This window comes from Falco rusticolus, chromosome 13 (genome assembly GCF_015220075.1).
Source record: "Falco rusticolus isolate bFalRus1 chromosome 13, bFalRus1.pri, whole genome shotgun sequence".
Lineage (NCBI taxonomy): Eukaryota > Metazoa > Chordata > Aves > Falconiformes > Falconidae > Falco > Falco rusticolus.
Genome location: NC_051199.1, coordinates 18,801,988 through 18,829,463, shown reverse-complemented (window position 1 = coordinate 18,829,463; position 27,476 = coordinate 18,801,988). Strand labels below are relative to the sequence as shown.

General features: G+C 48.5%; 2 protein-coding genes across 2 annotated transcripts in view; both read right to left on the bottom strand.

The window, feature by feature from the left end:
* Positions 1–12,842, bottom strand: part of PSMD1 (proteasome 26S subunit, non-ATPase 1) — a 75,617-nt gene extending 62,775 nt beyond the window's left edge. Inside the window, exons 1-10 of the mRNA XM_037406658.1 lie at positions 12,700–12,842; positions 10,246–10,289; positions 9,110–9,183; positions 8,692–8,861; positions 7,613–7,818; positions 6,183–6,326; positions 5,112–5,338; positions 3,636–3,696; positions 1,817–1,945; positions 534–622 (exon numbers count right to left, since the gene is read on the bottom strand). Of these exons, the coding sequence (XP_037262555.1) occupies positions 534–622; positions 1,817–1,945; positions 3,636–3,696; positions 5,112–5,338; positions 6,183–6,326; positions 7,613–7,818; positions 8,692–8,861; positions 9,110–9,183; positions 10,246–10,289; positions 12,700–12,715 (1,160 nt within the window). The 5' untranslated portion in view covers positions 12,716–12,842. The remainder of the gene's footprint in view (positions 1–533; positions 623–1,816; positions 1,946–3,635; positions 3,697–5,111; positions 5,339–6,182; positions 6,327–7,612; positions 7,819–8,691; positions 8,862–9,109; positions 9,184–10,245; positions 10,290–12,699) is intronic.
* Positions 12,843–13,965: 1,123 nt separating this feature from the next.
* Positions 13,966–21,388, bottom strand: C13H2orf72 (chromosome 13 C2orf72 homolog). Its single transcript, XM_037407068.1, has 3 exons — positions 20,840–21,388; positions 17,651–17,767; positions 13,966–16,468 (listed from the first exon to the last, which is right to left on the bottom strand). Exons 1-3 carry the CDS (start codon positions 21,375–21,377, stop codon positions 16,377–16,379), a joined length of 747 nt encoding a protein of 248 aa, XP_037262965.1. The 5' UTR covers positions 21,378–21,388; the 3' UTR covers positions 13,966–16,376.
* Positions 21,389–27,476: the final 6,088 nt, after the last annotated feature.

Below are 27,476 nucleotides of genomic sequence, written 5' to 3'. Positions count from 1 at the left end.
CATTTCCATGTTATACCTCTCTCTCCTTCATCAGCCCTGATTCTTGGCTGGTCATAGTCAAGCTTCTAGATACTCAGTAAAAGATTAAGAACAACTGCTCAATATGCAGCCCATCAACTCTCTGGGAGAGACTCCAGCAGAGCTTCCGGAACTTTCCTCAAGTCCCTGGTAAGGTCAGCCCTGACATTTTCCTTCCAAGAGTCATTCAGCACTGTCAACCTCTACCAAAAAAGACAACATCATCTCAGAAATTCTCCAACTAGAAAACAGACAGAATGGAAATTCCAGATCTCCACTCTCCAAACTGTTTATATGGTTAGCAATCACATAAAGCCAGTTTGTGAGGACAGAGAACAGGAAGCAATTCCAGCTTCTTCCTTCTGCCGCCACATTAGTTTTCAGACTCTTTGTTTTTACTTCTCTAAGCCTATGAGAGTCCTGCAGCCACCCTTTTGGAAGTATCAAGTTAGTAGGACAACAATGTTGTTCAAACACCTCTAAATGACACTGGAGTTTCCTTGCCATAGATTTACCTAAGGAACTGATCACTGGTTGTACCACAATGCATAAAGGAGTTTGCTATAACCGTTGCTGTATGACATACGGAATTCCGCACCGCGTCCTGAAAGAACAAAAACAATCAGTATCACCAGTCAGCAAGAGATATGCCCGAGGTTGCTTAACATGCTTGCCAGTACACCAGAAAAGTGATTGTAATTATGCTCAATTTAACCAGTAATTTCCATTTAATCAAAGTTAATAGACTGTTAATACATTCTAACATACCCTCAACCCATCTTTCCAGTGCAAACCAATCCTTTCTATGAGTTTCTGTCAGAGATGCGATTACTTCAGTTGCAGCTGATCTGGAGAACCCCACCCTCTGGTTCCCAGAGCTAAGCACTGCAGAGCATGAGCTGCTGACATTTTCAAGCCATCCCTGGAACACTATGCAGGATCACTCCCAAGCACTTAACCAGCAGATGGAGATTTTCCAATACATCCAAAGTGCCTCTTGAAACAAATGAACCCACCGACAAGCATCCCCTACCATTTTTGCTGATGACATGCATCTCATTTCACACAAAAAACTTCTATGGTTTCTAATAATCATTTAGCTTTAGAGAGTCTAATTTATCTGTAAGTTTTCATTTGCCCACCCTCGAGTAACACCGTTCAAAACAAAACCAGTTACTCAAATCACTATCGCTGCCTACGTTACATTATCTGACTGGTTTTGTCTTCAGTGTGGAAATACTAGTCTCTGAGCACCTATCTGAATTTCTTTAGCCAAACTGAAGGTCTAGTCTCACATAACATCACATCACACTTCAACCCAGACACCAACATACTGTAACCTACAGTCCTGGCTCACTCCCTCCCTCTCCAACCAGCAGCATTTGCAATGGATTGGTCATGGAGCTGGAGGGTGAGTTCATCCATCTTACTGACCAGATGGAAAACAGGCCCATCGAAAGGAGGGGGGTGGGGTGGGGGGTGGGGGGAGAAAAGGATTAGTTTCTATAACCAATCAGAAAAAAAATAAATCAACACGTTAATAGCAGCTTGTCATTATGTCATACTACCTGTAAGTTAGAACAATCTAATTATACAGTCCTGTTCAGATGCAATCAGCTCTTAAGTCAGGCCTCACACATTTGAGTTTTAAATGTTAACTTATCACAACTGAAAAACAGATTTGTAACCTCAGAACTCAGGGAGGCCATGCTAAAACGTGATGTTGTGAAGTAACAACAATGTGGTCAAAGCAATACAGGATGAATCCAAGGCAACCATATCTAACAAAGCCTCTTACCTTTGTGTTTTTGAGGATCATGAGGTCTGTATTGTTGTTTCGTATTAAAAACTGCAGATGTAACTCAATGGCCATTTCCCCACTTAAAATTTTAATCATTTTTGAGATCTGGTCCTTAGGTTCTGGGTTCTTCATATACAAGCAAAAAGAAGAAAAAACATGAGAACCCAACTATAGCTCTAGTTAAAATACAGTTCACAAGAAGACGACACCCTGGTATGTTCCCATCACCAAATTCCAAAATCTATCTGGTTTTAGGACTAAAAGGACATTGTTTCTGCCCTTGCTGCGCAAGCCCAAACCTCCCAGATAATCAAGTCCCTTTGTGCACTACAGTGCAAATGGGAGAAGAGACTTTGAAAAGAAATTTATTCTTTCATTGAAAACAAAAGGATCTGAGTGACATCTGATATTCTGCAAGCTGCTGTTTGGCCTTACAAATACAATGAGTCTCCTGCAAGAGGCAAACACTTTCACAAACATGAACCTGCACTTCCAGGAAAGTTTTAATGGAGAGGACCACAAAGCCACAACACACTGCATGACCCTGCTGAGCTGCACCATCATTCTTGTGAGCTACAGACTTTATCTAGGCTAGCAGAATCAGGAACGTCTCATACATTCATCTTCCAGAGCTCTTTGAAAAAGCCTCCTTCTTCCTCATGATGGAAGAGTTTCCCCAGATTAAGCTCCAACTCAATGAAAAGTACACTGCAGCTCTTTGTGCTGACATTGTTAGCTGGTCAGAGACAAGCCAAGCATGAGTAGTTTAGCCCTTAAACTAATCTTAATTATCTCTTTGTAAGCAGCATTCTGAATTGTGGAAGATTAAGCTAAAGACTATTTCTGGCCATATAGATTGCTTTTATGTACTCATCCCTTGGCACAGACAGCAATGCCAACGCAGCAGAATGATTCAAGACACCCTTCTTGCACAAAAGCACTGTTTACAGGTTCCTTGACAGAGCAAGAAATTTGACCCCTTTTGTTTTCCTTGTCAAATATAATTCCAAGAAAACACTTCTGTTTGCTCTCTCTCAAAGATTCCCAAGCCTAGTTTGCAAACATACACCATGGGGAACAAGAAAAAAGAACTTGTCTTGGGTTTAAGTTTCCTCTCTAGTAGCATTTCCTTTCTTCAGCATTGGAAGCGTCGGAATTGCATTAGCTACTCTACATTCTGAAATGCAACTGTATGTGCATGTTAGAAGTGTACTCACTTTCTCCAATACTTGGGAAAAGAAAGTAAACAAAAAGATTCTAACCACCTGGTCCAGCAACACAGCCACCATGCTAGCCAGAGGCAACACCTTCTCCTTCACGGAAAAGAAATTACACTATGTCAGCATCCCCTCCTGCCATTCCTGCAGACTGGCATCAGTTCTATCTGGTCAGAACTACAGCCAGATTTCAGAAGGAGAAAAAAAAAAACAAAAAAACATGTCAAGCTAATTCATCAGCTGAGGTTCTCAGCAGCAGTCAAATTTCAGGCCCTTCATTCGGGAAGGAGTTAATAATTTCAGTATCAACAGAAAGCAAACACATAAGCCAGATCCTTCTGTTCCCTTTTTCAGAGCTCAGTTAATTCCTGCAGAGATCTATGCGCTTTTGACTCTCCCTGCAACCTTCAGCATCTGAACTGCTGGACTTTCAGACTGTCAGATGTCTGGTCTTCAGAGATCATCGGTCACCTTGTCTCCAAGCAAGACAGAAGTAGAATTCTATTCTTCATTAGCCAAACCAGTCTGGCAACCCCAGAGATTCAAAGAGAACGCATGAGAAATACTAAGCAAGGAATATTTTTGGAAATGGCACTCACATTTTCTGCAGACTTCCCTGCACAAGTGCTTCCTGGTTTCTCTTCTGCTTCCATAGCATCACTGAAATAAAATAAAATAAAATGAAAAATGCAACCCAGTTCATCACTTGTAACTAGTCAAGCACTGTAATTATGGCTGAACACTGTCCTGAAAGAACAGCCTGGGATTTGGAGAGGATGACTGGAAACAGGACTTTGTTAAGGCAGGGGCTGACTATCTGGAGGTCACTGCTGAGAAGCAAACTCCTCCCCAGTCCAATTTTCAGGGAACTTGAAGAAGGCCCAGAAAACCTCACCCTCTAATTCCATCTATAGAGGCAACAAAAACACAGAAGCTTGTAGGGAATGAACAGGCAGAGACAGGTGAGGAAACAAGGTCAACAAACAAGGCAGCAGGGAGATAATTACATCCTCACCCAAGAAGCTTTGAGCTCATTACTATTAGGACGGTTGCTAGAGCATCGAAATGGAAATGAAACATATTAAGCTGCTGTTAGCACCCTGTCCCAACACTTCACAGACTGACTTATAAATTATCCTGTGCCTTTCCTTTTATTTGACTGGAAGAGAGGAAAACGCTTGCTATGCACAGATCACTGATTTAGAATCAGTTCCTCAGAGCTGCATTAGCCCTGATATTTAATCAGCCTTGATCTAGGCCATGTTTCCATCACATGCCATCAGAGACAGTGCAGTGATCAGGCTGAGTACAAACACAAGAGCTCTGATGATTAAAGAGCGCATTGAGCACAAACATCTTCCATGCTGCCCTCGACCCGGGCAGCAGCCTTAGCATGGATTGGTCAATCCTCTAAAAACAGAGGTTTAAAACAAAACTACCTATGTCGATTACCTGCAAGCCATCAAAAGAACAAATAAAGAAGATGGAATGGTTAGTGCCAACTTTGTCCTAACAGCAGCTTCCTGCAGCTAAGATCCAGTGATGTTGACGCCTGAACAAGTTTTAAGTGTCCGGACTGTAACAACTCAAACTAGATTTGAACTAGCAACTTTTAACTGTAAGTACAAAAGGGTCTACAGTGCTACAGGATCATCTGAACTCTCCACCCACAAGCAGTTAGCAGAAGACAAGCTATGGTGTGAAACCAAACTTGCACATAGCTGCAATGAGCTTTTTGCTTGAACTTTCCCCTTCTTTAACTTCACAAGCTGCTGCAAAGACAACACAACATCAGAGTGTTCCTGAGCAATTCACACTATGGCTTAATGAAACACTGCTCATTAGCTGAGCCACAATAACTGCACCATACTTACCTCAACTGCAAAGGAAAACCCATTCTTTCAAACAAGAGTGGATTCTGGTAATGCCCTGAGTAAATAGCACGTATAGCCTACTATCCTGACTTAAATGAGAGTAACTCAATTGTTTGTCGGGGCACACATAAACAGAACAGGAGGCTCCACTAGAGCAGGACTGTAACCAAACTGCACCTCTTCTCAAGCCAATACCCTCACCTGTCTTTCTCTGATCCAGGGACGGTGCCGGTGTTGGTGGAACCAGGCACAGAGGCAATGGGAGTGCCAACCGTGCGGAGATTCTGGATCACAGAAGACAAGAACTGCTGGCTAGCACTTTCATACAGATCAAAGCAAATTTGGTAGGCCATGAGAAGGTTATCTTCCTTCACCAGTTTTTCCAAGATGTCACTCACAGCCTGTGGGTCATCCAGGAATATCAGGCACTGAGCAGAAGGATGAACAGAGAAAAAAAAAACGAATCAGGAGAAGAAATGACATACTTCAGAATGAGAAAGCAACACTACCTGAGACCACACCCCATTTTCCCCATTCCCTCACCTGCTGCTTCCACAGAACACCCCTTCAAGAAAGAAAAGTTATCTCTGTCTCATGGAAGATAATAGAAGTCTTTGAAGAGTTTTCAAAGATCAGTTAAAAAACAAGTACTACAAGTTCAAGACACACCATTCAGGCCTTCCTATTGCTGCAGCTTTACCTTTGGAAACTGACAATGCTGTCCTACTAAACACAGAAGTTTCAAAAGCACATTAAAGAAGGATCAGTTATTTTGTATCGATGTCTCAGCTAAAATGGAACAGGCCTAACACTCCTGAGTCACATGTACAGGGCATGCCAAGACTGGCAGAGGCCTGAGAACCTCTCAGTAACTTCATTACTGGTTGTCTAAACAGTTTCAGACAATGGCTTACCGAAAAACAAAGCACTGTAAAAGCTCTTTGGAGGAATAAATAAAATTCCAAGCTGTGCATCTACCACCTGATACTCTGATACATAGACTTGAAACATTCTGTCAGTTGCCTACATCTCCATGCTGTCTTTGAACATTTCTTTCTCTATAAATTGACCAAACGTGGAATATTTGCATCTCTTTCAAATTGATCTCACTTTGACATATATTTGAAGAACACAACCAGGAAAAGATATTTCATTTAACTTTTTTTAAAAAAAAAAAAATTCAAAGAGAGAGATCAGGTAGCTCTCAACTCAAATGCATCTAAAGAAGAGTTACTTTTGATTGATCTTCAAACATCACTCCAAGAAGTTTACCTGGCACACATTGATGAAGTCCGGTTTCTCCAGATTCATGTAGATTTTAACTAGAACTCTCAAGACTTTATTGCGGAACTGTTTATTCTGCATCAAAGACATACAGAGCTTCAAGCTGTAGGCTAGCATCCCAGGAACATCATTCTGAAATAAAATTCAAGGATATCAAGTCTGGGTTTGGACTAAGAAGTAGGATTTACAAATTCAGACAAAGCTACCTCCTTTCTATTTTAAAAAGCAGAGCAAAAGACATGCATATGTAAACCTTCACAGTTTCCCATTTTCAGAAAAGCTTATATACAGGTGTATTGCAGTTTAAAGAAATATTACTACCAAAAATGTACAGGATCAATATATAATTCAGTAGTTAAAACACATAAAAGATTAAATCAAAAGTTCAATACCTATTACCACTTCCTCACCTTTCTTACTTGAATAATCATTCTCTTGGTGCAGTGAAATTCACTGCACCAACACGGAACATCAGCAAAACAAACCACGCACCAAGAAAAGATCCCCAACACACCTGTTTCTTGCTAGAGGCTGAGAAACAGATTTGGTTACTAGACTTCAGAAAGGTAATTTGAAATGAGGGATCTATAATGGGCAATTAAGTCAGTAAACGCACAGGACAGCGAACAGCAGACCAAGCAAGATGGATGCCTTATGATTATCATTCCCATATACAGGAGTGGGAGATATCCAAAAACATGGGAAAGCTGTAAATTGAAAAGTGGTAAATTTTAATGAATTTAAGCAAAGTGTCTGGCATATGCTTGAGATGCTGCAGCCTAACAAGATTACACACAACCACTGAGCTGCTGCAACTACTACAGGCATGCTTCTCTTACTGCCATTACCAGGTGACATGACTTACCTTAAACCCTCAGTGAAGGATGTTTAAGCTGGACTGTGCTGCCTTGCAGTCAGGGCAGGCTAAGACTGCACACAGCCAGTTACCAAAAAAAGAGAGCAGCTCACCCAACTACTGGATTTTTTTGTTTTGCCTGCCATAAATAAATCACCTAGCTCTAAGGATCCCTTCCCAGAGTGAATTACAGCACATGACACAACAAGAGCTGTTCTTACACTACACCAGACCTAAGGTCTGCCTAGTCCAGTATCTTATCTCTGCCAGTAGCTGACAGGGAATACCATAAGAAGAGGGCACATAGCCAAGGCTTCTTGAAAATATTCTCCCAGCAACCTGCAGCTTAGGGATTTCTTAAAGGTAGGGGTCTCTCTATACTTGACAGCCCTCAGCGGCTCTGTCTTCCATGAAGAAGTTGAACTTAACACCCCGAGTTTCATTTTTTATTCTGTTCATACAATACAGAGCAAGTTCCACAGCAACATGGATCTTGCACTTCACTTCTGGATCCATACCTGGAAGAGACTAGCTACATGCACCTCCTGTCTCTTGCACATACCGACTCAAGGATGGTTTTCTCAAAGATGTCCAGCCTGCGTGTCTCTAGAGCAATACCGATAGCCTGCTTGTACTTGTGGTCATCCAAGCACCGCTGGAACATTTTGTTCACTATCCCTTCTAGCCTTTCATCGACAGGTTTCTTCTCCCCTTCTGGCAGCTCCGCATTCTCCACACACTGCTTAGTATAGTGGTCGATACATTTTGCTGAAAAGATATTGAACAAATATGGGGAGGGGGCTGTCAGCTTCCTAGATGTTTGCAGGTTTTTTTACAGATGAAGAAACAAGCATGTACATACACACATTCTACCAGCAAATACAGGATATGGGAAACTACACAAAGGTGAGGCACAAGAACCGTTTGTACAGTCATATACAGATAGTAGTGGAAGCTACTTGTATTCTCTCCTAACAAACTCTGATTTTAGTGCTGAAACCAAGTAGATAAAATGGAACCATGGACATTATCTTTGTTCAAGTGGCATTATATTTTAAATAAATGAGGAAACAGCAGTAGGAGACTTCCTAGCTCCATGGTAAGCACTAGCTGGAGAAACTGAAAGCCAATCCTGGTCCATCCAGCCTGTACAAGGTAAGTGATACCAGCAGACAAGACTTTTAGAAGTCATTCAAATTATTCATGAATTCAACATCTGAGTTGCTATCTTGCTAAGGGTTGACCAAAAAAAAACACCAGTACCCCTCAGTTAGGTGTGCAGCTTCACTTATTAGCCATTTATTTCCAAAGTTATGCTGAAATTGATAATAATACTAGCATGCAAATGAGAGAAAGGAAAATAAACAATGAAAGCAATTTTCCTATTAGGAACTCACAATAAAATACAGGTTAATAACAGGAAAAAAAATGCCAGAACTTTTAAGTCAGTTCCATTACAGAATCCAAAGGAGCAGAAAGAAAACACAAATAAGCTGGGAAAAATTAGTTACAGCATCAGTTGAAACAAATACAAGGAGAGGAAGAGGAGTATGGAGAACAGCAGCTAAAACAAGTAAAATCTCGAAGTCGCAGTAGTTTTGACAACACATGAGCTTTTCTTTTGTAGCAACAGTTGCTCACCAATGATAGTCTCCACATATTCCGAGTTGTCATTGACATTGAAGAGGTCACCTGCTCCCAGGGCATAGTTCAACGATTCCTCAAAAGCTCCCAGGTGGTAAAAAACTTTTGAAGCAACTAGGGCAGCAAACTGCCGGCTCCGAAAGCCCTCATCTTCATAGAGAACTTCACTGCAAAGAAGAGAGATAAGAGCATCAGCTCTGTGTGCTCTGTTCTCTTTAAGGCCACATGACAGCTTGATCAAACTTGCACCTTTGGGACTACAGCTCCAACCCCACATCAACTTTTACTAGGGCTTTCTAGAAAATACGGAGCTAGATGCTGTACTAGCTAGTATCAAGCAACCAGAACTGCATCCACTTCATATTTCACGTTCTTTTTAAGCAGCACGCCTGAAGACAGACATGTTTTCTCTTACATTTTGTCCACTGACTCAGAGATTTCTGCCCAGAAGTCATTGACAACAGCATTCAACTTGTGAAGAGCAAACTCCTACAAAAGATAATAAAAAGTTTATCACATAAAAATACGCATTTATTATCTCTGCCCAGTAAAAATGAAGTATCACCCGAGACTGATAACATAAACCCTGACCCACTTTAACAGCAAATTCTACTTTAAAAGATCTTTGCAAGGCCTTTACAAATAAAGGGCCGTTCATTTAACAGGTAAGACAACCCTGTATTCCTTCCCATGGCGTCTGTGATGAATGACTGGCTAAAATGACTGATGGTGAAATTCCTTAAAATACAAAGTTTTCTAGGTCTTTGGGCAACCTCTGTGTAGCATATAGAACTGACCTGTCGTCTATGCCAGTCAACTCTATTTATTTATTTGGACACAGTAATTTAGTAGATAAACAATACCCAGACTAGAACCAGCCCACTTGAAATCAGTTCAGAGCAAAAGCAGGGCTCATTCGGATATATCACCACCCATGCCTGTTTCCAAGCAAAATATTTAGGGGGTTTCCAGTATTACAAGATGCACCTCCCCATCCTAAAAGGGGCTATGTTAACGGCTCAAGTAACTAGCAAGCACTATCAATACACCACCACTTAAGAGTGTTTGGTGGTGTCCTATGGATTTGTATACTCTATAGACTATAAAGTTTCTGTTGTTGCTTTTTTCTCCTCTTACTACGACTAAGATTTCCCCCCCCCCCCCAAGTGAAAACTGTAACTGTGATTTTGGTTTACATCGCTTAAATTATTCTAAAAATTGAGATGTTCTTCAGCTTTGAATTTTATGTAGTAAAAGTGTTCTAGAGGCTGCATTTTGAAGTAACAAAGCCACATAATCATCACAGAGCTGAGAGCTTTGGTGAACAGAGATCTTTGCATGTGAAGCTCCAGTTTGATCCATGTTCAAAACAAGAAAGTTTGCCATCTGTTATAGTGTTATGTAATCCCTTCCTTTCAGCTTTCAGGCTAGATAGGATTTGGGGTCCACCTGTTGCTGTCCAATCATTAATTATGAGACCCACTCATTTCTAATTTTAAGTTCTCAGCATAATGCATTGGCCATTATTTGCTTCCAGATGCAAGAGCTTACCTTGAGCTGTGGCTCTTCTTCATCCAGAAGAGAGATAATTCCAGCTGCAAAACAAGATCAGTCAGTTTTGGACTCCTTCTGTTTCAAAAGTGAACATGTTATTTAGTTCAAAACCAACAGAACTGGAAAGAAGACTATCTCTGGAATGCTGGTTTAAAATCTTTGGTATTAAAATTCAAAGATCAGATCCAAGTTTGTATTAAACATTATACAAAACAGTACAGAATTTATAACTGAAAAGGTAAGCTGTTTATAAAAGATGACCCTTTTTAGAGGTAAACATATTAGACAGGAACTTAAGAGAATCTGGGATTTACCTCCAGCATCATCACTAGTTTGCCGACTCCCTTCTAGCAAATCACTTCCCACTTCCCCACGGGGCATAAAGAGGATCATGTCAAAACATCCTAACTTTTTCCATGCCAAGGAAACAGGCCTCATCACTAAGAGAAGACACCATACCTCACAGCTTCCACAAGACTCCGAACACTGGCCTAGAGCATTTGTACGAACAGCTACAGAAATATTTTTTTTAACTGACATAACTGAAAGAGAGGCTCACAGTTATTTTGCGGAGCTCCATCTGAAGAATGGTTATAGACTCATTTCATTGTCAGACTCCAAGGATGCAACTGAAAGGGCTGGAATAGGATCTGATCAAAGTCCAGCGCAATTCACTGCTTTTAATATCTTTCATCTGTTGTACAGATCGATAACCTTTTAAAATCTAAATAAGACATCAAACTGGAAAGGCCAGCAAGCCTACTGGAGGGCTGAACTGGGCTTTCAAAAGATCTTGACAAATCCAAAAAGGAGAGTGTGCAGGTCAAAACTAAGAGGTACAGACAAAGAAATCTGAATAGTACAGTGAATTAAGATGAAACATGATCAATAACATATGGTTGCAGTGGAAGGCAAAGAACTCTACCTCCACACTGTGTTGTGTAAGTGAGAAGGTTCCTTGGCAGATATGCAAGGCAATACTTCCCTCTGCTTGGCACCGACATGCCTGAACCAGAACGCCGTGTCCAGTGCTGGGCACCATGTTCTCAGAGCTATGAGCAAATCAGGGTGTTCAGAACTGAGCAAAAAGAACAAAGAGGTCTAGCAATTCGGACTTACAAAGGCTGACTGGAGGTCTGTAACTGGTCAGCCTGTGGAAATCTAGGAAGGGCACAGAATTCATACATGTACAGCACAGCTGCCAGCAGAAAGATAATAATCTGATACTTGTGTGAGATACAAACAGGAATAGTAAGACAGCTTTATTTGGACCTTCAGAGATCAAACTTTGATGGTAAGAAAAGTTTTCTGACAGTAAGACAGTTATTCACTTTGTCTAACAAGGTTGTAGAACCTCCATTATCAGCAATATTTTAAAACCAGATCAGACAAGTCCATCAGCAAAAACAACCGAAAGAGAACTGATGTGGCCCCTTAAGCGAGGAAGAGAGGTTCAGTAGTCCACGCCACAGTGCTCCTTCCACTTGTTTTCTGCAACTATACTCCAAATGTATGGGGTTTTTTTTTAATAATCTCTTGCTTTTACCTATCTATGAGGAGGAAACAATCTCACTTCTACTCAATATATCATTTCTACCTTTCTAAAACTTCTTTGAAATGAATTCCTACTTCTCCTCAATTAAAAAAGACTTAAAAGTTCAGAAAGAGAAAGCCACCTGCAGACTGTTTCCCTCTGCACTGCTTCTCTCACAAAGCCACAACCAGTCACAGTATTCTGGCCTGAATACTTTTGGAAATACTTCTCATATTTTCTTACACAAGCATGTTCTCAGCAGACCCAGAAACAGTGTTTAACGTCTAATTCCTCACACACTTCATTAGCCCGGACTCCTTAGTCTGGCTTTTCCCCAGCCAGGCATCCGTGCTTCTGACCCGCTCCGAAGTTCAAGCCTGCCTCTTCCCCCTCCCTCACTCCCTGCCGCACCTCCTGCGGACCCCTACTGCCCCCCGCTTTACACCCCCGTGCGTTAGTCACTTTAACTGGGTGAAGACCTCCAGTTCCCCACTGCGCCGCCGGGGCACCCCAGTGCTTGCCCGGGGCCGGCAAGGCCGCCGGAGAGCCCTCACGCGGCACCGGCGGGAGGCGGCCGCCCCAGCCCCCCGCGCCTCCCCACCGAGCCCGCCGGAGAGCCGGTCTCGCTGCGGCCGCCTCGGGGCACGGCCGAGTACCGGGCAACCCCCCCCTCCTCCCGCGGCTCGGGCTTGAGCTACCGGTTGTGGCGAGCCGCCGGGCACCGGGGGGCCTCCCGCTCCCGCCGGGGCGCACGGTGGCTGCCGGGCAGGGCTGAGCGGGGCGGGGGGGAGGCCCCCATGGCGGGCGGCCCCACGGAGAGCTGCGGCCGGCAACCCCGCGGCCTGCGGTGGTGCCCAGTCACGGCCCTGACTCAGCGAAACGCCGGCGGGGAACGCTAACCCGCGCCGCTTCCTCACCGGCCGAGGTGATCATGGTGCCACCCGCCCGGCCCGCGGAGGGAAGTGGGGTCCGCTCCGGCCCAGTGCGGTGGTGGTGCCGCCGCCCGGGGTCCGCACCGCGCCGCTGCCGCTCCGCCGCCGCCCGGCCCGGAAGTACCGCGCAGGGCCCCTTCCGGCAGGACCCCGCTGCGCCCGGGAAAGGCGCCCGTGGCGATCGCCTGCGCGGGGCGGCCGGGAAACGGGCAGGCGCGAGCGGGGCCGCTCCGCCTCCCGCGGCCTCGCACCTTCGCCTGCCGCCCGCGCAGGGGCCTCCGCGGCCCCACCGGCCTCCCCACACCGGCCTTGGGGGGTGGGCAGCACTCCCCCACCTGCGCCCAGTGGGTAGAGGGCGGCAAGGGAGGCTGCGGGGTCCCCACGGGTGACCCCATAAGGCCCAGCCTGCGCTGTGCCCAGACGAACGGCCGCCGCCGCCTGCCGCCCGCCATGACAGGCTGCCCGCCACGGGCGGCACCTCGGGGCACAGGCCTGAGCCCGGCATGGCAGGGGTCGGGGATTTTACCCCACGGGTTTCCCACCTTGCAAGCCGCCTCTGCGGGCCCCAGCTCCCTCGTAGCTGTGAGAAAAGGCCTCACCCCTCCCTCCCTTAAAAAGGAGGCGCATACAGGTGGCACCCCACAGCCCCTCACCAGATCCTGCCCCTCAGCCATCGCTTTGCGGCCCAGAGCGGTGTCCGAGCTCCCACCCGAAGGCGCCCCAGCCGTGGAGGAGCATGGAGTCATGTTGGCTCCTGCTTTGGCTTCATTAGAGGGGAAATGCAGGTGGGTGGATTTGCACCAAGGAAAATCCATCTCAACAGCAATGGTGCTGCGCAACAAGTGATCAAAGCGCCCAGACTTCAGTGGCACTGATTTCTACCCGTTTCCACTAAATACGAAAAAGTACTTTCTGAAGGGCTTGAATTCCTCGAGGAAAAAAATGGCCTCAGTTAGTAAATGTTATTAATGTAAGTTATCAGAGCCCTACCCATGGCGCCAAGAGGATCACACCTCCGCTCTTCTCACACAGCTGAGAAGATCTCCAGCCTTCCCCGCTGCCCGTAGGTGCGCAGCCTGCCTGACCTGCACACCGACCAGTTCTGCTGATCTTCTGGATACCATATACTGGGGTCACTTCCATTCCCTGCCAATATACCCTTTATTTAAATCAAGAGAAGTATCAGTTAAACCATGCATAATGCTACTTAAAGTATAACACCATGGCAAACAAAAAACAAACCGAAGCACATTCCAGTTAGGAAATTAAATGTCTTTATTCTTCACAACAAATGTAAGATAGCAGTGCCCTTAAATTATTAAATCAATTAAACATGTAAAACTATCTGCTGCACCTCCACACGCCCAGCTAGTGGGGGGGGGGGGGAAAGAAAAAAAGAATTCAAGTCATTTTTATTCCTCAAAGGAAAACAATACTTTTGGTCAAATGTATTCCCACTCATCCCTCCTAAACCCCAGGCAGTTCATCCGCTTCCACAAAAGTCTCACTGCAAGAGTAAACTTGTATGATTTAATTAAAATTTACCAGTAAATAAATCCATTGGATTTGTAGCACTGAAATAGGTTGAACTGCAATTCTGTACTCTTAGGCCACCTCTTCACTGCTAAATTCTAGGCGGCAAAGGCCAAATATTGCAAGAAAATAAAGATTCACCTGATTATACTGCCAAACCCTACTGGAGTCACCTAACCAAGAGCTTTATTGGATAAGTACAGGCAGAGGGAATCCACTGCACAGCAGACCTATGCACTCATGCCAGGGACAGAGCAGGAGGATACCTTCAGCTTGCTAAGATGCACTTACTGCTCACCTGCTACTAAGCCTGGGGTCATGAATACAGCCACCCACACCCACAAATACAAAATACATTTGTATTTTCCACCTGGTCATAAGCAAAGAAAACCTACAGAAATCCTGCAGGCTGGAACGAGAGTGGGTTCAGTGCCCTCTTTGCAGAGCCACAAGCTCTGCCAATGTCAGTTGCTCCCTAGGTTCACTCTCCCCGGGCCACACTCACACAGGAGAAGTGTTTCTGCTGGGAAGAGATGCAACATGCACTTCCCCAAACACTGCTCACATGCTTGGCATCTACCTACCTACTCCTCCCCACCACCTTATGGGGCAGCTACAGCACCTCACAGATGCATTTCAAACAAAGTTTTCCTACATAGACCAAGCCTAACTATTACAACACATTCAAACAAGCAGCATGATAACGCAAAGACTTGCGGAGCACACCTGGAAACATTCTCCATCTCTCCCACTCTACCCTGCCAGTATGCCCCAGGCATCTTTAGCCACTCTCTCTCAGCTAAAAGGCAAAGCAGCACCATCACTAAGGGGACTGACTCTAAACCACAGAGCCGCTAAGCTCTGCTCCAGCGTTATCATCATAACCCCAGTGAGGTAGTCAGGCATCACTGTCCTCATCCTACTGGTGGGGAACCTGAGGCCCAGAAAAGTGGTTTGTTGGAAAATGTTGATGATCACAGTCATGAGCAGAGCAGGTAAAAAAAAGCCATCCCCTGCTCCAGATAAGAGCTAGAGAAATGCCAAAGGCACACTGCTGGGACAGAGCACTGACCGGAGCTGGCAGGACGGCAGACACTTCAGCTGCCACTGGAAAAAAAGGAGCCAGAGAGAGGACGGCCATGTGCAGAGGACATACCGACATAATACGGCTAATCCAGAGAAGAGGTAGGCTAAACATGATGGGTTGAGCTGGATGGAGCTCCAAAAAGACAGCCAGCCCCAAACAAAACCCAGGAGATTGTGCTAAAAATAAAACAAGACCTGTTTCATGTTGCATTAAAGTAAGAATAAAAAAGGTATTCTTAGCATTATAGTAATATTCCTCATAAACCAAGGATTTGCAGCTAATTGTGTTGCCCCACAAGGTACACAAAGCCCTTTGGAACTACTTAAATAGATTATATTTATTTGTGAAGCAGCCACATTTTGTGCTGCAGGCCACCTCCAAGACCTGCCACCACATGGCTGTGGGGATGACCCAGGTAAGATGGCATCAGACACACCTTACTGTCCATCTGCCACCCCCTCCCAACCAAGCAGTCCATCAGCCAGTCTATGAGCACCAAGGCAAGCACCAAGATGGCACTAAATATGACATTGCAGTCTCCATGCCACCATGCTTTCTTTTTTTTTTTCCTGATCAGAGAGAGGGTGGGAACTTCAAAGCAGCAGTAAAGCGGGAAAACAAGGCAGCAGAATCTGTTTGCCAGGGAGGCCAGCCCCGGCAATCTCAGCAGGGAACTTCGCTCAGAATTAGAAAGCACTCCTCATTCTTCAAGCAGGTGGCTGCATTTCACACTCAAAGTACCAACATCATTTCACCCAGGACACAGGATACATCCTCAAAGAGCTTCTTAGAAGCCCAGTGTCCAGCAGCAGCTCCAGGTACCCCCAGACAGCAGGGCGCAGCAAGGGATGGCTCTCTGGCATAGACCTCAGAGGCTGTCAGCAGCTACAGAAGACCCTGCTGAGTTAAGCTGAGCAGCTTCTCCCCAGAGTGGTGGGTCCTCAGAGAAGAGGGTGAGTGGGCATGCACCAGCTCCTCCTCCCACTGCTCCAAACCCACCAGGCAGATCTGGGACATGGACTGTGCTGGGCACCCAGGTGCTCTAGGTGCCCACACCTCCAGCAGCTTCTTCATAGTTTCCATTGGGGGACAGGCTGGTCAGAGCCAACTCTTCCTCAGGATCCCGTAGGTCATCTGCAAACAGCAGAGAGAGGTCAAGGAAGATCTGAATGGGAAACGCTTCTTCATGCAAAATGCAACTTTAAATGAAAAGAAAGCATGGGACAAAGCTCTTGGTATCGATTCACAATCTAAGCACAGCTGATCTTTTTCATAACTTATTTTCATTTTGATTTACAAACTCAACATTGCTTCAACAAACAAGGGTGACCTATGAGCAAAGGAGCACGAGGCCCAGCTCCCTGGCCACCTGCAGTCTCAGCAATCTCAGAACAAGCCGTGAGGCCATGAGGTATCACCCACCTGGCACTGACAGCAAGAGCAGGCACTTATATTTTCTGGCCCCAGAGGACACATCTCAAACCTGCACAAACTGGACATTTCAGTTGTTTCCTCCAACCCTTACGCTTTTTAAACATTTTATGTGTTTAAGAGGCATTTGGACAATGCCCTTAATAACATGCTTTAACTTTTGGTCAGCCCTGAAGTGGTCAGGCAGTTGGACTACATGATCATTGTAGGTCCCTTCCAACTGCAAATATTCTATTCTTTCTACAGTGAAGGAGCTTCCCCTCTGTGTGCTCCGTCAAGCAGTATGGATCTCCACATCTCACGCCTTGTAGCCTCCTGCATGGGGGCACTTCTGCAAAAAGAAAATCACTGCTGGAAAAGGCAAGCAGAAGTGCCAGCAAAGGCTGAACGTTAGGCAATTCATTACCTGAACAACTTCCTTTAGAATCAGGGAGCCCAAGGCTGGCTGCCCTCTTCCTCCTCTCCACCAGCCCCAAATGCAAGTGGTTTGGGAACACCCCTTCCAGCCATGTTTGCAGAAGACATCATGTAAGATCAGGGTGATGCTTCCAATTCATTGTTTAGACAGAGAGCAGTTCTGCTGCCAGAAACTCTGCCAAAATGCTGAGTTCTGAAGTTCTCCCAGGGGTGTAGTTGGGCACCAGACCCAACGTGGTTTTATTTAGACAAGCAAAAAGTCAGAAAACAGGGAAGCAGCAACACAGCAGCCAGCTGGTTGTCTTCAAGTTCTGGCCAAACCACAGCCAGGGAAGAGATGTCAGCTGTGGAGCTGGAAATAGCTTAAGGAAGCCACCAGCAAGGGGCTTGGGGACTTGAACCACCAGGGAATTGGTGAGAAACCTCTGACAGCCACAGCAGGAGTACAAGGGAGGGAGCTGGGCATACCTTCATGAACACTGTTTGTAGCTTTTGCTTCATGACCTTTTCTCCGGCTCCTCCGGCTCCAAGAAATGCAACGCAGGAAGGATGGAAGCTTCCACCTCTCCCTGTCTTTCCCCTCTTCTGGATAAATCGGAGAAGATGAGTTCAGACCAGCAGCGGTCAGCCCTGCTGCTCCCCCACTTCCCTGCTGCTGACTCGCGACATCTCCCCTCCACGAGCCAAATTCCTCACTGCAAAACCAGGTCCACTCCACAGAGCCCACCCCTGGAAAGCACAGAGCATCTCCTGGCAATCCTTATTTCAGTCCAAAACCTCTCTGCTACCCTGGAAATTTGTTCCCAGTGCTGACTTCTACGTTGCAGCCTCGCTGCCAAAACCATCCTGTATGCAGCCGCCCAGGGCAAGCAAGAAACCTGGCAGGAGCTCAGCCAGCACACGTGGCAAGGCTGGAGACTGACACAGGGCATGCCTGCAGAAGGAAGTTTTTCTTTTGTATTATCACACAGCTTCTGCCACATCAACCTATCTACTGCTCCCTGCTTTACTAAGTAGTTCCGGGAGAGACCTGATGGACAAACAGACTTGCAGCACGCTGAAAACTACAGCTGTAACTGCTTGCAAAATGCAGAGAGCACGTGGCCTCCATCAACGTATAGTATTTATTTTGGAGGATAACAAAGGTCTCAGCAAGTTACTACAGGCTTTCAAGCCATTATAGTAAAACGCTACAGTAGCTTGTAAAACACTACATCAGCGTATTTTATATGGTCTCCAACAGCAGCAGTCCAGCATCTCCATTGAAATATTATCCAGCCTTTCACCTGCTAATCAGATAACAAATGATAAACACTTCAGCGTCCTTCAGTTTAGCAAACCATTGCGACACTGAAGGGTTCACAGTGGCAGTCTTTCCTGCCTGTCAACAAACCAAAACCTCCAGCCATAAACATATGCTCCCCTTGCAGTGTGCAGGGACTCTGGACCCCACCCAGGCAGGGCAGAATAGCAGCCCAGCACATTCCTGCTTAGACCCAAGTGATGCAGGAACACCACTGCCATTGCTGTCCTAGCTCCACTGCACAAATGGCAGTGTCCAGGCTATTCCCAGCATGGGGCGGAGGGGAGGCTGCAGCTCCAAAGCAGCTGTCATGGGCAGAGCTGAGCAGCAACGTGTGTGAAGAGGAAGAGGCTTTGAAGCTGGGCTGAAGTAAAATGAGCGCAAGCACACATACACAGAGCCTTACCCTCTGTACACCTGCCAGCATCCTTATCCAGATGCAAGAGCATCTTTTTTCAGCTTAGCACAAGCTCCTTCTAAAGTCAAGAGGGGAAACAAGATAAGCTCAGCCCTGACTGAGGACATCCTTAGAGCAGCATCCCTAGAACCTGCTTTTCAGGGTGCTCTGCAGCCCCACACCCATCTTTCCCACAGTCCTCCCTCACTTCACATTGAAGATATTATAGCCCTTCATATATATTTCCCTCGCTTGTGGGGATAGCCATGGGGTGAAGGAGACCAGGCTGCAATGGAGCTGGTGCCCAGCACTGCCAGGTCCCCAGCTTCCCAGAGGCATGGCTACACTTGGGATCCCTCTGGCCACATGGACATTTTGGAAGGTGGGTCTCACAAGGGTGTGGAAAGAAGCTGTCCCTGTCTAAGGTTGAACCCTGCAGCTAATGAGCATCCTCATTACACATGCAGGTCCTGGGACACTTACATGACTAAGAGCACCAGGCAGAGCATCAGAGGTGAATTAAAGCATCGTGCCGAGTCCTCCTACCCACCACGCTTATAAAGTACACACAAACAGGCTGAAACACCTGCTCTGGCTCCTTCTGCTCCTCCTTCTCCACTGTTGGCTGTTACACTGGTTCCACATCTGCATGAAGGACAAGTCCATAGCCAACCGCAAAAATACATGTACTGAGCCAAGCGCCAGCAATGTGCAGGGGTAGAAGAAGGTCATGTATGCAGGGATGGTTTTCTGCCTCTGTAGCTGCTGTCCCACCAGGCTGCTGCAGCCAGTGGAGGTCTCACTGGCATCTGAGAACACACCAGAAATTTTTGCAGCAGGAAAATCATGAGGAAGACAAAAGCATGCAAAAGGACAGAAGCTAGAAAGGGGATCGTGCGTGTCTCGGTGAAAAGAGTTGACAAAAGACAGCCCTGCACCCTCGCAGTAGATCCTGGCCGTTTCAAAGCTCCTCAGCATTCAAATCCAGGATTCTGGACTGAGCTGATGGAAAGAAGCACCAGAGCTGCAGCCAACGCACCCCATGTCCCAAGGATCCCAGAGGGCCCTGTCAATGTGCTGCCACAGGCAAGTGCCAGGATCCCTGGGGGCAAAGGCAGCAAGACAGCAGAACACCAGAGCCCCTGGAAATGATGGGAAGCAAGCGAAAAGTGGAGGAAAATGAAAGAAGGGAAGAGGAAAGAGAAACAGCTTAAGACAGGCAGTGCCAAAGATCACAGTGAGCCCAGGCTGTTTCATGTGGCTGCTGTGACAGCAGAGCCTGCCCAGCTGCCCATCACCCTGCGTTCACACACAACCATGACGCCTCTCGCTCCAGGGCGAGCGCTTTTCTTCAGGGCCTGTTTGACACAGAGCTTTCATCCTGCCATCGTCACCTTGCTTAAACTGGCCACCAACAGATGACTGGGTTTAAACCCAACCAACCCCTTGCTGTGGTTCTTACTATGCAAAGTCAGCACAAGCATCTTCCTCCTGCAGGAAGGTCAGGTCCTGCCTGCACCCTACAGTTCCCGCGTCCCCAAGGACACACAGCCACAAGCATTGATGGCCACCATGTCACATGGATCACCACACTGTCACAGCTATCAGCTGACACATCCCTGCTATCCATGAGCTGCTCTAGTGCTTCCCAGTCCACTGGGAAGTTTGTTCTCCCCGGCTGCTAGAGCTGGGAATGCCACCGGAAAAAAAGCAGATCCCGTTGGGAAGGCTCTGATCCCAACAGCATGAAAGAGATCCCACTGGGGAAAGCCAGATCTGATTGGGTGGGGGGAAATCCCATCAGTAGCGGTTAGATCCCATTAGGATGGGGTAGATCCCACCGGAAAACGGAGCAAATCCCACTGCGAAAGCCCCCGGGGGAGCGAGGGAGGGAGGGAGGGAGGGAGGGAGGGAGCGGCCCGACCCCCCGGCGCCCCGCGGCCGGTGCCCCCGGTACCTGCGGGGTGCTGCAGGGCGGCGCGCAGGGCGCGGCAGGCGGCGGCGCGGCACTCGCGCAGGGCGGCGGGGTTGCCGGGGCCGTACCGGGCCGCCTGCACCGTGCCGGGCGCCGGGAACTGCCGCCGCAGCGTGGCGTCCAGCACCGCCGCGTCCTCCGCGTCCCCGCCGGGCAGGAGGACGCCGACCACGGCGGGCGGTGGCGCGGGGGGCAGGCGGCCGCGCACGTCCCGCACCACCTCCCGCAGGCGGGCCCGGGCCCCGCGGCCCCGCGCCGCCCCGCCGCGGCACAGCACCAGCAGCAGCCGCGCCTCCAGCGCCCGCCGCCCGCCGCCCGCTCGCCGCCGAGACCGGCACCCCGGCCCCGGCCCCGGCCCCGGCCCCGGCGGCGCCTCGTCGCCCAGGAGGTCGCGGGCGAAGGCGGCCAGCGTGGCCGCTGCCGGGGCCCCCTCCGCCACCTCGGCCACCAGCAGCACGGCCCGCCGCCCGCCCGCCCGCTCCACCAGAGTCCGCAGCTCCAGCAGCTCCGCCGTCGCCATCTCCCGCCGCCGCGCACCCGGCCTGGCACCGCGCACCGCCCCCGGCACCGCGCACCGCCCCCGGCACCGCCCCGCCGCCGGCACCGCCCCGCCGCAGGTCCCTCGGCCCCAGCAGCATCCCCGGGCCAGTACCCGGGCACCCGCTCCAGCGCCGCCCCCGCTCCAGCGGGGCGGGGGGTGCCAAGGAGAGCACCGTACGCCCACCGCCCCATGCACCCCAGCCCCGGCCCGGCCCCCCCAGCCCCCTCTGGCGAGCAGCCCCTGCCTGCTGCCGGGTGGGCACAGCAGAGGGGGCCTGGAGGGGACCCGGGGCACCCAGAGCTGCCACGCAACCAGCCTCAGAGCCGTGGCACAGGCTTCCTGCGAGCTTGGGCTCCTTTCCAATGAGGTGATAAAATTCAAGCAAAAAACGTGCTGCGGAGGGGCCAGGGAGCTGAGAGAGCGGTGAGCAGAGGCTGCGGTGGCTGCAACGTGGAACACCCACGGGGCCACAATAGAGACGCAGCTGACGGTGCACCCCAAGGGTACAGCGTGCTGCCCAGGGTGTAACACCCCGCACCCCAGGGCAGCGATGGAGTGGCCCCTCTGGCATCATGTGCCACAGGAGGCACTATGCTGCTGCACAGCCTGGCCAGCCACATTTGGGAAAATATTCCACTTTGGGAAACAATTACCCCCTGAAAGGCCATACCCACGCCACTGGTCACATGTTCCCCAATTCATGCACAAGTTCACAGCCGAGCTGCAGCGCCCACCTCACACACACTGAACCTCCGAGCCCCTTCCCAAACCAGTCCCCTTTGGCTTCCCCTCTGCAAACACTACATCCATCCCCCTCCATGCAAAACAGCCCATAGTCACAGCCCCGCCAGCACTGGCACTGCTCCACAGTGACACACACATGTCCCGTCAAAGCACAAAAAGTTTGCAGGGCAGTTTGCAGGGCTAAGTACAGAGCTATAATTGGGGCTTTGATGCTGGCACGTGTTACACAGCTTCAGCATGGGATAAGGCCAGTATCCCACGAGCTGGCTCTGCCAGCCAATGGCAAATGAAAGCCACATGACAGAAGCTGCCATGCCCAACCCTGGCGCTTACGTGGTGTCGGCGTGTCTGCCAGATGAACCAGGAAGCTCCAATCCACAGCACATGGTAAATACTTCCCCTGTGCCATATCAGAACAGACGCCTCCAAACAGGTAGTGTCTTATCGCAAGAACCTGGGAGCAGGTAAACAGCTCAAAGGTGCAAACGGCCAGAGTCACCTTGGCCGGTCACTCTCTGAGACCGTATGGAGCCAGACCATCTCTGTGGGATGGGCAGAGGAAGCTCCAAGAATACCGGGGGTGAAAGCAGAGCCCAAATCCATGTGTCTGCCCTGGATTAGTGATTCCCAGTTTGTGCATTGGGGCATGCTTGTGCCGTGAAGGCTGCTGAGCCAGCATGCCTGCTCCCTGCCTGTCTTCATGGCCACCCATCCCCACAGCCCAGCAGATCAGCAGCCACCATAGGGACATGGCACAGGCGTCGCAGTGCAGGTATGGCAGCTTGGGAAGGTTGCTGTGCGACACCAGTTTTAAGCCAGGAAAACATCTGCCCCAGGTTTCAAAAACACTACCCTACACCAGCATCGCAGGAGCCAGACAGCCTAGGTGAGGGTTTCAGGGAGACTTTATGCCCCGGGTCCTAGCAAAAGTAACTTACTCATTGACAAATGCTGATAAGTAAATTGGGAGGGGATAAATGAGAAGGATTAGGCTTCTCTTCCAAAGATCAGGGTCTACTATTGCAAGAGCTCATGCTGCCATGCCAGCATGCTAGCCCTGAGAGCAGCTGTCAGCGTGGCAGGGCTACAAAGTCAGACATAATTCAGCAGCTAAATCTGGCCTTACTGTTGTCCAGATTTTGTATTTACAAGGATTTTTTTCTCATCTGTTCAGAATCCTGCTCATGGTCCTGTGGAGAAAAGCCCCGGGTGTAACCAGCACCATGAGCTGTGCCAGCAGCAGGAGGAGGGGACAGGAGCAGGTGCTGGTCCGCAGCAGCCCTCATCTTGGGGTTTCTCTGCTCATACTTTCCTCTTCTACAGAACTGTTGATGCAGACCTCACAAAGACTGGTTCATAAGGCAGTCACAAGCAGGTCTCTGGGAAGAGGGACAAGCAGCTTTGGGTGCTCCCTGCGAGGAACAAGCCAAAACCAAACAGTTGCTTTGGCCAGTTAGACCAAGGAAGCCCAGGTTTCTTGCAGTTGGCTCTAAGGAGGCAGGATGCTCCCTGCAAACTGCCACAAGAAGACCCACAACACGTTTAAACTCCACACATGCTGCCAGCGCAGCCTGTGTGTGGTGGTGCCAGTTGTACCCTGTCTGATGTGCAAAGACCATTAACAGCATGGGTCTTGAAGGGCTCTTTTCAAGCAGTGCTTGTGCCAGTGACTTCCACAGACACCCATACTCCCAAAGTGCCTTGGGAAGTGGGCTTTAAGCAGGCAATTCCCTGAATTTATGGAGATGATTCCTGCAGAGAAGCCATAAAAAAAATTGAAATGGTATTTCTAACTCAGCTCAGAAGGAGCACCACTGGCTATTCTCTGCAGCGACCCCAAAGTTTAAACCACCAGCACAGTCTCTAGAAACTAGTATTTGGGACCAGATAGAGCTATTCTTTGTGGCCACTGCAATTCTCTAGTTAATTTTGGGTACACATGTACCATTGCCAGCAGAGGCTGGTTGGAAAGGTGAATGTCACCCACAATACCCAAACAACCTTGTTTACATTTCTTTACTCATTAACAGAGGTAAGATCAAACAGCAAATACAACTTTATCTCCCTCTGTGTTACCCAGAGGGGTACAGCTCAAACAGTTCAGAGGGAGTCATGAGCTCAGTATTTGCAGTACCCAGCAAAGTTACTCCAGAGCTCTGGCAGGCATCTGAACAAAACCACGGATGTATTTACAAGGCCTGACACTCCTTCAAACATCCCACAGTCACATTTGTAGAAAATCTCTACAGATAGCCCTAAATGAGGGTAATCACATCTCTTACATACGCCCATAGCTGTTCAGAGCAAACACAACATCTGCTCATTTTGCACTTCAAAGGAGGAGGATGCTTTTTTCAGAGAAATAGATTTATCATGTGTATTAGTAGTGCCTTGAAGTCTAAACAAAATCAAAGGTCCATTGGATTAGGCCCCTTAAGAGATGCATTTACCAAGACAAACCTCTCTTCTGAAGAGAGTATAAAGAGGACGGGGAAAAGGATTTTTTGCCAGTTTTGATGATAGGAGGGCAAAGAGGCTAAATGAGCAAGAGGGAATCCGTGGAAGTAGCTCTGAGCTTCCGTGTCCAGTGACTCAGCCCAGCTCTTCAAACTCTTCCTCTCAGCAGCATCAGTGCTCATGGGGGCACTTGAAAAAACCTCTGAGCCAGCTAGGAGCAGGGACTGACTGCTGACAAGCTAAGCCTTAGCAAACCTATGCACATGTGCTCTTTCACACATGTGTTCTCCAAACTTGCTTCCACTTACTGCTTTGGAAAAATACATTATCATTATGAGATGGTAGAAAGCACCTGCTTTATTCATGCAGTGCTACCAGCTGCCACCAGGAAAATTGCTATGGGGCACCAGCACTCACCAGGTTCTTCATCCACGGAGATCTTGGGTGCCCCAAAGAAGTTCCAGAGGAAGTAATTGTCAGTGAAGAAAATACCCCAAACCCCACCTATTCAGTTGCCCCGAATACCCCGGTCCCACTGATTCCCTTCCAGGCCCTGTCTCCTGAAGTCCTTGGGTCTTCCCATCTCTTCCACTGACTCGCTCCAGAACGCTCCTCAACCTTTCTAGCCCCTGAACCCAGAGTCCTACCCACTTTTTACCCACTGAAGCTTGAACTGTATCAAACCAGACACAGCTCCTTCCTGTGGCAAGTCCAGTCACAACTGAATCCAAATGGGATGATCGCTTTTTTCTGTCCCAGCTCCCCAAACCCAGCCAACTCCAGGGATGGCTGAGGCAGCCTGTGCCAACTCTGCTGTGGCCTGGATCCATCCCCATCATCACACCCCCTCTGAGATCCGCTCAGCAGAGTTTACGCTCCATAAGGAAATAAAGCTGGGAAGTCCCCGGCTGCCCCACGGTTTAGACAACAGCCTGGCTTCCTGATCAAGCACCCTAAACCTTTCCCTGCCTCCCTTCTCCAAAATCCCATTCGCTTTGAAAGCTGTGCCTCATGCTGCCCATCTCTGCAGTTGTCCTAAGTTTCCTTATGGCACCATCCCTTTCTGGATGGCAGAGGAACTTAGGAAGGTATGTCTGGAGAGGACAGGGACCTGGCACATGGCCACGTGCAGACAGCCCATGGTGTTGGGGTAGTCCCATGCAGTAGGAGGGATGTCTCTGCCTGTCCCCTTAGAGAGCGATGGAGGCTGCTCCTCTGCTTGCCGCACCCTTTGCTCCTCTACAGGGAATATGTTCAAAAACTGGCTGGCAATAGACATGAAATCAGACCCAAGGACCAAGCTGCCTCTTCTAGCTGTCCTGCCAGACCCTCAGCTGGACCCTTGCCTTTGGTTTGACAACAGAACACGGGACTATCTTCTCACAGCCACCAGCCTCCATTTTTTCCCAGTACACACATGCCTTCAACACCACTAGTCCAGCTTTGTGTGCCCACCCTTTGCAGAACCTCTAGAAGTTACCCCAGACCCCACCGAGCCAGAGACCTGTGATTGGGGATCACTGCCACACAAACACAGCCCTTCCTGCCTCCTTCCCACAAAACCCCTCCTTGGCACGGGCCAAGCCCCCCAGCTTCTCAGAACTGTTCCCTTTATAAAAATGACAAAGGGAAGATCCATCAGCTTCCCTGGCTGGAGTTGCTCCCAGTGCTGGCAACAGGATTTGGATCTGCCTGGCTTGACACTGTTGAACCCTGGAAGAGGCCACAGATAACCAGCTGGCAAGGCGCCGCTCTGGTATACCACAGGTCACCACAGGGCTGTTGAACTTTGCCCTGTGGGCTACATAGGCATGATGGGCCAGATCAGTGAGGAGCAGGGCTAGACAAGTGTTTTTTTGAGATGGGCAAAACTTGGCTCAGGTGCTGCCTTGACCAAGATCTTCCAGAGGTAGTACTCAGATACTCGTATGCCAGAAGCCCACAGGACAACTGCTCCCTGCTGCTCTCACAGCATGCAATGCCAGCTGAGCAGAGCAGGCTGCTCTCCTCTATCCTGGGAAGAGACCTGTTACCCTTGGCCAGCTTCTGGGCCATGCAACAGCGCTCCTAATTCTTGCTGGAGCATCTCCTTTTTTTGCTCTAGCTGAGCTGGCTGGAGAGGTTTCAGGCCACAGCCCCTTGTTCCTGCTTTGCTGGATCACAGTGCTCCTGCTAGCCTGGCAGCAGAGCTAGCATACGAAAACTTGCCAACCCTGTATTAGTCAAAATGAGAAGGGTGTTCAACATTTAAAGAGCAGATCTCCCGTGACTTGCCTTTGCTGGGACTGCAGCAGGTTGGGGGAACAGTCACAGCAGCAAAGAGCTCCAAGACTCTTGGATATCTACCCAGGATTAGCTGAAGAACAAAGCATGGATGCAGCTTGAGAGCACCCATGGCATTCTGCCTCCTCTCCTCCTCAGCTGTCCGGGTGCCTACATTCCTCCCCATCCCAGCCACACATCCTGCAGCTACACCCCTTGCCTCTGCAGGGCATCCCTGTGCTCCCAGGTCTTAAAATTACCCAGTATTTTTGAGGGATATATTAAGAAACTCTGAGGCTTGTACTTCAAGAATCTTTAAATTATTTTTTCACCACCTTCTTATTCAACAAACCTTAAAGAACTCATGAAGATGATGCACTGGCTTGATGCAAAGATCCTTGCCACCCTGCATTACACACTGTGATAAGGCTGGCCAGGAAACCAGCAAGTATTAACTCAGGCATGAGAGAGTTATGATGAAAATTTCTTAATAAATTACATAAAGCAGATGCTACACAGCTCATTCTTTGTGATTCTACTAGAACTCCTAGCTCACACCTAAAAACAGTACTTATACCTGCTAGGATTTAGTGTTGCATTACAGTTTTGTCTCAA

Excerpts from the sequence above, each read along its gene's own strand:
- C13H2orf72 (XM_037407068.1), bottom strand. The coding sequence starts at position 21,377 with ATGGCGACGGCGGAGCTGCTGGAGCTGCGGACTCTGGTGGAGCGGGCG. Across the intron at positions 17,768-20,839 it reads CGCCCTGCAGCACCCCGCAG|AAGAGGGGAAAGACAGGGAG; the intron begins GTACCGGGGGCA and ends CGATTTATCCAG. Across the intron at positions 16,469-17,650 it reads TACAAACAGTGTTCATGAAG|ATGACCTACGGGATCCTGAG; the intron begins GTATGCCCAGCT and ends TGCTGTTTGCAG.